Raw genomic sequence first — 11,688 nt, 5'->3', positions numbered from 1 at the left:
CGTGGTTTATACAATTAGTTAGCAGGTGGCGGGAAGGGGTTTTCGAAGGGACTCATAACTTTCTCTTTATCACACTGTAATCAGGAGACTAGCACAAATGCATACGTGCGTGCATGGGCGCAGCCAGGCGGGGGGGGGGGGGTGTTGGCGCTCAACCCCCCCCCCACACACGAAATGAAATCCCCCCCCCCCGCAAGGGGGGTCAGATATTAGTGCATGATTTTTTCCTTTGATTTTGTTTAATTTAGGTAAGATTTTAATACTAAACCATCACTTGCCCCAGCACAGCCAAAGGTTTTCGAGTTTAAAAGCCCCTACTAGGGGGTTTAGAGTTTAAAACCCCCTACCAGGGGTTTTTACAGTTAAATCCCTCTCGTCTATAAAACAAAACAAATAAAAATGCAAACAACAATCACCAAATTCCAAGAGCACAGTTAAGGAAGATTTTTATTTTAAAACCCTCTCCAAAATAATTTATATTAAACCCCCTCTTCAATATAATAGAATATGATGTTACTTTTGCCATGGATGCTACGCCACTAGTATAGTAGTGCATATTGTTTAGTCTAAATTTATGGTAATAGAAAAATATAAAACAGCAGAAAAAAAGGTGATAATATAAATGGTTTTATTAAAATAGGTGGGAAAAACCAAAATAAAAGAATGGGTCACACATGTCACCACCATTACAATAGACCTAATGAAAGCTGTTCCTCACATCACAACCGTCCGAGCCGCTTGTGCCTATGTGGTCGCCATATTTGTGGATTAACGTTTTGAAAATATAAAGTTTGAATTGACGTTTAGGATATGTTTAAGAAACTTTACATATTTTTAAAACTCTTTTAAGAAAATTGTAATTATCTTTCTACCATGTTTTTGTCATCCCTAAAAGCTCATGTAGGTCAGAATTAGTCATTAGTCATGGGCCCAGGTGCAATGAAACCCATACGCGTCATGCAGTGCCGTATTTATAGTTGAAAAGGTCCCTTAAGCTATTTGAGAAATGTTGCCGTTTTGGGGCCCCATATAAGTCTAGATATTATATATAACTAGTAAATATTTCTCAGGGGCCCTAATGTTGCATATGGGTAAATCTGACGCTGGTGCAATGGTTGTTGTGCCATCGGGAGAAGGGCCTCAAAATGGTCGTGGGCATGGGTTCAATGAACCCCTTCGCGCAACTCGGGCCGGATAGAGTTTAATGGCTTCCCAGCTCTTTCCTGTCCTCTCGGCTTCATCTAGTATACTACTTCGTCAAGTTCTTTTTGGTCTTCTTCTACGCCTTGTTCCCTGGGGATTCAACTTTAAAGCCTGTTTAGCTCTGTTGTTGGTATCTTTTCTAAGGGTGTGACCAATCCATCTCCACTTCCTCCTTAAGATCTGCACCGCTATATCTCATTTTCTGCCTCATTGATGCTCACATTAAACAACAGCAGACGTTCCTTTTTATTCTAGGCGACTCACGTTAGATTTTTAACACTAAAACACGTGTGGTGGTTTAGCGTCTTAACATCAGAATTTTAATTCCATTTGTACGCACTCATTGTAAAACAGCTCAGCACTTTAAGGGTTAAGAGTAAATTTAATAGTAAAATATCAAACCAAAACATTGAAAGCTTTCCAGTAAACATTTGTATTTAGTTTCCACAAAATGGCCGCAGTAAATTTTTTATTATAAAAAATAATATACACTACACTATAACCACTATATATGAGTGTGACCCACACGTTTGAACCCTTCTTCTACTTTGATATCCAACTGCTGTGACAGAATTGATTTTTTGATTTGTAACATATGGACATCTTAATTAAAAATCTCTATTGCGACAAACACGTAATTACACAATGAAAGGGTGAATCTCTTTTTAGAAGCCCCAGGAAAGAGGAAACGCCGGTAATCTTTTTTTTTTTTTTGTGGTCTCTATCCGTCTGACAGTCCGTCCGTCGGGCTCGTTTAGATGCCAAAAACTAGAAAAGATATTAAAAATCCGACATCATTGAATATCATTAAACCTCATAAAATATGATGCAAATTTGACTAATGATACTATGTCTGAATTAGATTAATATTTTTGTTTTGACATTGAAACTTTGGCATAGGAATTCTCAAAAAGTTTATTTTGAAGAGAGAAAAAAATGTGTACTTCAACGTAAAGGAGCAATGAATGAAAGTTCTCAGCAGTTCTTCATGGATTTCAATAAGTCACTTAACCAATACCCCATTGTTGCTTACATTAGGTAAAGGTTCGTGTGAAACAGTTTTATAAGCTTCTTCAAAATCTAACCCTAACCAAATCAAAACTGTTATCTGTAATCGTAGGCCAGTAGACAATAACAAACCGTTTCTTGTCTATTTTAATGCTGGTTTATTCATGTTAGATCGTCTCTAAATATAGGCATAACAGGAATTCAATTATCCCCGACCTCTATCTGTTAATTAGCACATTCTTTTGACATGTCAGCAATGAGGGTTAGTGGCTTACAATAACGAGACGGGCTTGACAAAACAATAACATTTACAATCACATTATCTTCTTCTTCCTTGTTCTTATTATTATGTTGGAGCGCTCATTAAGCTAGACCAATATATGAGATGAACTGTTGGAGCGTTCAGATGACTAGACCAAGCTACGAGATGAACTGTTTCAGCGTTCAGATGACTAGACCAAGCTACGAGATGAACTGTTTCAGTGTTCAGATGACTAGACCAAGCTACGAGATGAACTGTTTCAGCGTTCAGATGACTAGACCAAGCTACGAGATTAACTGTTTCAGCGTTCAGATGACTAGACCAAGCTACGAGATGAACTGTTTCAGCGTTCAGATGATTAGAACAAGCTACGAGATGAACAGTTTCAGTGTTCAGATGACTAGACCAAGCTACGAGATGAACTGTTGGAGCGTTCAGATGACTAGACCAAGCTACGAGATGAACTGTTGGAGCGTTCAGATTACTAGACCAATAAAAGATGAACTGTTTTTGCGTTCAGATGACTAGACCAAGCTACGAGATGAACAGTTTCAGTGTTCAGAGGACTAGACCAATATAAAAGATGAACTGTTTCAGTGTTCAGAGGACTAGACCAAGCTACAAGATGAACTGTTTCAGTGTTCAGAGGACTAGACCAAGCTACGAGATGAACAGTTTCAGTGTTCAGAGGACTAGACCAAGCTACGAGATGAACTGTTTCAGTGTTCAGATGACTAGACCAAGCTACGAGATGAACTGTTTCAGCGTTCAGAGGACTAGACCAAGCTACGAGATAAACTGTTTCAGTGTTTACATGACTAGACCAAGCTACGAGATGAACTGTTTCAGCGTTCAAATGACAAGACCAATATAAAAGATGAACTGTTTCAGTGTTCAGATGACTAGACCAAGCTACGAGATGAACTGTTTCAGTGTTCAGATGACTAGACCAAGCTACGAGATGAACTGTTTCAGTGTTCAGAGGACTAGACCAAGCTACGAGATGAACAGTTTCAGTGTTCAGAAGACTAGACCAAGCTACGAGATGAACTGTTGGAGCGTTCAGATGATTAGACCAAGCTACGAGATGAACTGTTGGAGCGTTCAGATGACTAGACCAATATAAAAGATGAACTGTTTTAGCGTTCAGATGACTAGACCAAGCTACGAGATGAACTGTTGGAGCGTTCAGATGACTAGACCAAGCTACGAGATGAACTGTTGGAGCGTTCAGATGACTAGACCATTATAAAAGATGAACTGTTTTAGCGTTAAGATGATTAGACCAATATATAAGATGAACTGCTGGAGCGTTCAGATGATTAGACCAATATATAAGATGAACTGCTGGAGCGTTCAGATGACTAGACCAATATAAAAGATGAACTGTTTCAGCGTTCAGATGACTAGACCAAGCTATGAGATGAACTGTTTTTGTGTTCAGATGACTAGACCAAGCTACGAGATGAACTGTTTCAGCGTTAAGATGACTAGACCAAGGTATGAGATGAACTGTTGGAGCTTTCAGATGACTAGACCAATATATGAGATGAACTGTTGTAGCGTTAAGATGACTAGACCAAGCTACGAGATGAACTGTTTCAGCATTAAGATGACTAGACCAAGCTACGAGATGAACTGTTGGAGCGTTCAGATGACTAGACCAATACTTGAGCTGTACTGTTGGAGTGTTCAGATGACTAGACCATGCTACGAGATGAACTGGGTTTTTTAGCGTTCAGATGACTGGACCAAAATATGAGATGAACTGTTGTAGCGTTCAGCTTACTAGACCAATATATAAGATGAAGAGATTTTGCGTTCAGATGACTAGACTAAGCTACGAGATGAACTGCGCAGTGGTTTTCCAATCAAGCAGAGTTCGATAACAAGAGATAATATACGACGTTCACTGATCATTCGTCTCTCTTTGTGATGTCCAAGTGGGTATAAGTTTACGTGACTAGAAACGCTAAATCAGGTTTCTCTAATATTTTAAAATATGCAGAAAAAAATGCAGATTACAAATATGTAATTTGATTTCCTCGGAGATAAATAGTTTTTAAAATATATATTTTTAAGATGTATTTCTTATTACCATATATTGTCATTGGAAATACGCCATTTTGGTTTTAAGGCTTAATACTAGACTATCTCCCTTGAATTACTTGCCAACATTTTTCTGTTGCTGTTTTGTCTTTCCTTCTAGCAGCTATTAGATCTAATATTAAAATTCATTTAAAATGATAGCATAAGAACAAAAAAATTCTTTTAGAAAAAAGTTATTGAAAAAAAGAAGAAACAACTTCATCAATTTATTATTAACATTTTTTTAGACCTTCATTTCAGTAAATACACTTAAAAATTCATAAGTTGACAGCATAAGAACAAAAATCTCTTTTAAAAAAGTTTAATATAGATAAGGGAGATAAATAAGCTTAAAAACAACATGGTGGTCAGTAAAGGTATCTGGGTATCTAAACTATTACCATCAATTATAATCGTTGACCACTGTGAGTCTATTTTGAACTTTATCTTTAAGAGTTTGAAACTATTTCAAATCTTTATCTATTTTATCGGTGGCATTGTTTCAATTGATATTCCTTCTTAGATGGTTTCATTGCGCCAGTGCTTAAATCTTTGTTGCATAAAAGGAACATGGGCAATAGCATGTTTCTTAAGGAACATGGGCAATAGCATGTTTCTTAAGGAACATGGGCAATAGCTTGCACGATAAGGAACATGTTCAATAAGTTGTGTCATAATGACTATGGGCATTAGCTTGTTCTTTAAGGGACATGGGCAATTGCTTGTTCCATAAGAACATGGGCAATAGCTTGTTCCATAATGAACATGGGAAACACATTGTTCTATAAGGAATATGGGCGATAGCTTGTTCCATAAGGGATATGGGCGATAGCTTTATCCATAAGGGATATGGGCAATAGCTTGTTCCATAAGAAACATGGGCAATAGCTTGTTCCATAAGGGATATGGGCGATAGCTTTATCCATAAGGGATATGGGCAATAGCTTATTCCATAATTAACATGGGCAATAGCTTGTTCCATAAGGGATATGGGCGATAGCTTTATCCATAAGGGATATGGGCAATAGCTTGTTCCATAAGAAACATGGGCAATAGCTTGTTCCATAAGGGATATGGGCGATAGCTTTATCCATAAGGGATATGGGCAATAGCTTATTCCATAATTAACATGGGCAATAGCTTGTTCCATAAGGGATATGGGCAATAGCTTGTTCCATAAGAAACATGAACAATAGCTAGTTCCATAAGAAACATGTACAAAAACAAGTACAAAATGGCACGCTTGTATGATTGTTATGGAGTGTGTGTGTGTGTGTGTGTGTGTGTGTTTATATGGTGATGGTGGGAAGAGGTTAGCAATTGGTTTTGAATGATGCAACAGAGGAGGTATTGTCGTCACTTGGTCTTAGTTAGGACGACTACAGAACGACAGATTGAAAGGTTGTGTTATTGTTGTGAGTTAGATTTTGTTAAAGACTAATACTACTTAAGTCTACTACATTTATTGGATGACAGATCTCATATTAACCTAATTTTGTCTACACTGTAAATAAAATGTTATTTAGTGTTGTCACAAAGTTAATTAAAGTTATTTGAAGTTTTTACAGTCAAGATACATTAGACCTACAACGGTTTAGTTGTCTACCAGCAGTTTGGTGCTACAAGTTGACGACCTGTAATGAGTTAATTTATTAAAGAACCTTTGAGGGAAATATAATTTAAGGTTTTAACCTGTTTAGATGAGTTCCATTTTTATTAAACTCCATTTACGTCCCAGAATTTCTGAAGCAATAAGGTAGATCACCCATTTTGCCTATTTTTTTTTTTTAACCAGATATTTAAACATTCTATCTCCTAGACTACTTCACTCTAAAGTCAATGTAAGCCAACAATCACTAAGAGAAGTTTCCCAATCAATGAGCATCAGGAAACACAGGCAGAGCTAAGTACAAAGAAATGACCAGGCCAACCGAACTGGACAATATTAATTTCCTGCCTCGCAAAGAGCAAGCTACAATCTTCCAAGAACAGGACATGTCACTATAAATTACCACCGTAACAAAATAAATGCTACACACATAACCCTTGAAGACACAGTTCTCACTCTTATGAAACTTGAACCACACCTTCCTTAAATGCCCCATGTTAATCCACCTTAGGCAGACCCTAGTACCACTGCAGCCCAACATAACTACAACACAACATGGTGGGGCTGAACAATTGAAAACAACACTATTTTTTTCTCTAAACAGTCAGCAAAAGAGCTTACAGCTCAGAAGCAAAAAGCTGGCTAGATGAAGACTAAGCATATCCCAGGTGCTGTCCTTGCACCCTATCTAAGGCTGGCACTAAAGTATCAGTGCGCCGAAGTTTCCAAGTTCCTTCTTGCATAGCGTGAGATCTATCAATCGCACAATGTCAACATCGGAGATATTAGAAACATACGGTATATGGACTCAATTATGGAAACTCGGTTATAATATACTTTTTATAGGTAGACAAAAGATCTATAATTAATTGCATATAAAATTCATACATAATTGTAAGAATTGTAAATACTTTTGCTATGAATACTTTATTTATCATATAGCTTATAAAAACTTTAAAGTTTTAAATCACATTTTGATGCTACAATTATTTTAAGCGTTTGTACTTCCATAAGTACGTTACGTTATAATTTTTAACAAAAAGTAAACAAATGAAAAGAAACATTTTGGTGTCAGGAATGATCAGTTAGTACAATTTAGGTAGCTCACACATAAACCTGTCATCAGAACTCCTGAAACCACACGGCAGGTCATTCATTTTACCGCCATATCTTTTCCACAAATTCAAGCAATCTTCATCTCCCAAATTATCTGGCTGTCCTGGGCACCAATCTAAAATTGGTACTAGTTCACCAGTTCTCTGAAACCTCCAGGTTCCTTCTGTTATGGCGTCAGACCCAGCGATGAGCACAATGTCTACTGCTGGTGTATTTAGAACAAAATTTTGCAAGGCCGTGTACTCGTTATTGTCATTGACTTCTGCCAAGTATCCGCCAAAAGCTGTGCAGTATGTCATGGCTTCTTCAGAACTTTGGTAAGGAAACTTGGAGATGACGTACTTCCTGTTGTCGTAGATCAGTGGAGCGTGGAACAGAAGAGGGAGGATGGCTTCAATTTGAGCTTTTAGTGCCTCAAGCAGATCGTCAGATCCATTAGTTAGACATCGATATCTGCAGAGTTCTCTCTGTTGCTGTAGGAGTGTGTCCACGATGTACTTCAGGTCAAACACTGGACAGCTGCTTGCACTCTGATCAGCTTCATTGTCTGAAACAAATGGACCAACAAGAAAATTTAATTTAAGTGCTATCTAAGCTATGTTTATATATATTCGCTGCATGCCATTCATTTATTCATCTATACATCTAAAACAGCCTTAATGATTATCGTGAAATTTTACAAACATGTTATTTATATATCTTTGTGCTCGCTAAGAAGCTGTCTGGATCAATTCGCAATATGAGCGCAAGCTTTCTTTTAAAACTTTGTATTTTATTTTCGGTATTTTCCCAAAATAGTCTCAGTTTACATAAAAAGCTTTAATACAAACATTCCGTCTTTTTTTAAGCCAATTTTTTTCTGTTTTCCCCAATAACATTAAACTTAGGTTTACCTCAAGGAACAGTGTTAAGCCCGCGACTCTTTCGGATATACACCAAATGACTTACCATATTTCATTAGCTCAGGAACAAAAGATAATGTTGTAGATAAAATTATTAACTTTATATACCCTTTAGGTACATTGGTGCATTTAGTGAATACAGAGCGTAAAAGTGTAACTAGGGAACACAAGCTAGGCATGACCGAAAGTAAAGTCATATGAGAGATGGAGAGATTATTTAACTAAGTTTCTAGTCAGTTGATATATTAAGTTATTTTCTGGTCAATGTTGACAATAAGTTAGTCACGTGACAAATTAAGTCTTTTAATGAGTAGTAAGTAAGTATATATAGTTGTTAATAAGAATTATCTGTGTGCATTATATTCATTAATTATCTTCATGGAAGTTGGATTTATTTAATATAAATACACAACATTCTATATCGTGTTCGCTAATATCTTATCTTATCTTATATAATACAGACGTTACTTCAAAAAAGAAGATGATTACGTCCTACGCGTCATGCATTTAGTCATGCATATTAACCAATGACTTAAATTCTGCTAAGTCACTGGTTTTCCTGGCTAGCTCAGGCAACCCATTCCATGCTCTAATAGCACTAGGGAAGAAGGAGTATTTGTACAAATTTGTCCTAGCATATGGGACGAGGAATGTGCCTTTATCTTTGTGTCTTTCAGAGTATTTTATTAAATTTTGTTTTTGTATTTGAAGATTATGGTTCAGTGTTTTATGTATGATTGCTACTTTACTTTTGAGCCTTCTGTCCTGAAGGCTTTCTAAATTTAGTGATTTTACTAAAGGTGTTACTCTAGTCAAATGTGAATATTCGTTTGTTATGAATCTCACTGCTCTATTTTGTGTCTGTTCCAGTTTCTTAATGTTTTCTTGAGTTGAGGGGTCCCAAACGGAGGATGCATATTCTATTATTGGCCTAACCAAGGTTAAGTAACATTTTAGTTTTATGTTCTTATTTGATTTATAGAAATTTCTTTTAATAAATCCTAATGCTTTGTTTGATTTTTTTGTAGTTTCATCAATATGTGGATTCCATGATAGTTTTTCATTTATTATAACACCTAGGTATTTTGCGTTTTTAGTCTGTGATACTGGTTTGCCATGAATAAGATAAGTGGAATTAATTTGTTTTAGTTTTTTTGTTACTCTTAACAACTGACATTTTTCTGGGTGGAAAGACATGCTCCAATTTGATTCCCATTTCTGTAATTCATCTAATTCTCTTTGTAAAATATCTGTGTCTTGGGTTGTTTTTATTGTTCTATATATTATGCAATCGTCTGCAAATAATCTGACTTTTGTTCCTGAACTAATGCAATTTGGTAAATCATTTATGTAAATTAAAAATAGTAGTGGACCCAAGACTGTACCTTGAGGTACACCTGAGTTTACTGTTATCGGTGTTGATTTAGAGCCATTTATTATTACAGTTTGTTCTCTCCCTATCAGAAAGTCTTTAATCCACTGATGCAGTGGACCATTAATGCCGAAATATTTTAATTTTTTTAAGCAAACTATGGTGGTGAACTTTGTCAAAAGCCTTAGAAAAATCTAGTAAGATAGCATCTATTTGTTCACTATTATCTAAACCTTTTGAAAAATCATCAATTAGTCCTATTAGTTGTGTTTCACATGATCTATATTTCCTAAAGCCATGTTGGTATGGTGTGAGGACATTATGTTTGTCTAAGTGGTTTATTATGTTGCTACATATTATGTGTTCTAGGATTTTACATGTGATGCTGGTAAGTGATACTGGTCTGTAGTTCCCTTGGTCAGATTTTTCTCCTTTTTTAAATAGGGGGGTGACATTAGCTTCTTTCCAGTCCTTTGGTACTCTGCCCTGGTTAAGTGAAGCCTGAAAGAGTATTTTGAACACTGGGGCTAGCTCATTACTTTGTTCCTGTCCAGTCTCTGGACTTTAAAGCTGCCTACAAAAGTTATGTCTGCAAGCATCCAACAAATTAATAAATTATATCATTGACAAATTATTTGCAAAAAAATATAAAGTAATGTAATTTTCCCCTTTTGGACCATCGGTTTTTGGGTTAACAGTAAATGTGCAGGGTTTTATGTGGCCAGCACAACGACCAAATGCCTTTACGTTTCCCAACTAAAGTCATGTACCCATTAGAGTTGGATGGTTTGAGGGCGCCCTTAAAATCCCGAACTTCAAATTCCCAGTCTTCTCCGAGATTCGATCCCAGGACTCCAGGTTCGGAAGCCAAACGCTTAACCACCTCGTCCCTATATTTGCAGATGATTACTTAATTTAGTCGTGTTGCCAACGAGATTTTCCTAATTGTTGGCCAGACGTCATAACTTTTAAATTGTTAACAATCATAAGTAATCCAGAAACTGAAATGGTTCACTGTGATCCTGGCCTAATATTAACTTGCTGTGGATTGCCCTACCTACAACAGGTCTTTAAGTGGACAGTTTCTCAATCATTGCATCTGGATGAAGTTTTTCCTTTCCGATAAGTGGTCCTTAACACTCGATGTAGGTCGAATGACCACAGATAGACGGGAAGACACAGTAATCTACACTTCTAATGAAGTTTGGCGTATGAAAAAAATAATGCGTTCAGACATTCTGTCTTTTCTTAAAACAGACAAAATAATCGTATTGTGCAGAACTTTGCGTATATGAAACATGATACGATTTAGAATTTATAAAAATATCTTTAATAACAGTATTAAGGGAAGTATTAATTGTGTGCATAAATGTTTTAAAAATATACAAATTAAAAAAAATCTCCCTTATACAATATATCTCTTTCTCTCTATTTTTTTTTAGATTAGTAGAAACTAGTTTTTATTAATTGATTTTAAGTAAGAAATGTTAACATTTCAACAAATCCAACAAGCTGCAGAATATCCTGAAATGGGAATTTCAAAATATGAGATCTTAATTTGACTGACAGATGTGGGACGGACGGACAGACCGCCAGAAAGCACTAAATAACTATCTACTTTTCCCTATTCGGGCACTTTTTACAATAAAAGAATCGACGAAGCTTACCATAACTGCAGCTTGCAAGTTGCAGGGCGTAGACAATAATTATCAACGTTGAGAGCATTTTCTTTCGTCTGCTGCCAGAGCGTGCAGACGTCAGCGCGTTAAAAACGTTTTGAGATTTGTGAGTTTACGAGTTGAAGCTTTTTATAGTTTTATCTCTAGTAAATCGTGGTTTACCCAATTAGCTAGCAGGTGGCGGGAATAGGATGAGTTAGGGACTCATACCTTCATCTTTATCACACTGTGTAATGAGGAGACTAACACAAGTACATACGTGCGTGTATCCGTGATGAGTTAGCCAACAACAAGGCTTTAAGGGGAGGGCGGGGGTTGGGGAATTTAAAACCTAGAAAACTACCAAACGATAAACAACATATGTGGTTGCAATGTCAGAGAGACTTTGGTATAAAAGTCATTGCTTACACGTGGACATGAAACAGAATAGCGGGATAAATAATGTTCTA

The 11,688-nt window shown here is 36.5% G+C and overlaps 1 protein-coding gene across 1 annotated transcript; it reads right to left on the bottom strand.

The window, feature by feature from the left end:
* Positions 1–4,755: 4,755 nt before the first annotated feature.
* Positions 4,756–11,447, bottom strand: LOC129921825 (perlucin-like). Its single transcript, XM_056004889.1, has 2 exons — positions 11,228–11,447; positions 4,756–7,833 (listed from the first exon to the last, which is right to left on the bottom strand). The coding sequence occupies exons 1-2, from the start codon at positions 11,283–11,285 to the stop codon at positions 7,256–7,258; spliced, it is 636 nt and encodes a 211-aa protein (XP_055860864.1). The 5' UTR covers positions 11,286–11,447; the 3' UTR covers positions 4,756–7,255.
* Positions 11,448–11,688: the final 241 nt, after the last annotated feature.

Source organism: Biomphalaria glabrata, chromosome 11, assembly GCF_947242115.1.
Source record: "Biomphalaria glabrata chromosome 11, xgBioGlab47.1, whole genome shotgun sequence".
Classification (NCBI taxonomy): Eukaryota; Metazoa; Mollusca; class Gastropoda; family Planorbidae; genus Biomphalaria; species Biomphalaria glabrata.
The sequence above is the reverse complement of the archived record's forward strand: the minus strand, read 5'-3'. Positions and strand labels throughout refer to the sequence as shown.

Coding starts and splice junctions, on each gene's coding strand:
- LOC129921825 (XM_056004889.1), bottom strand. CDS start 11,285: ATGCTCTCAACGTTGATAATTATTGTCTACGCCCTGCAACTTGCAAGC. Junction 7,834..11,227: donor ACTTGCAAGCTGCAGTTATG/GTAAGCTTCGTC, acceptor CATTTGTTTCAG/ACAATGAAGCTGATCAGAGT.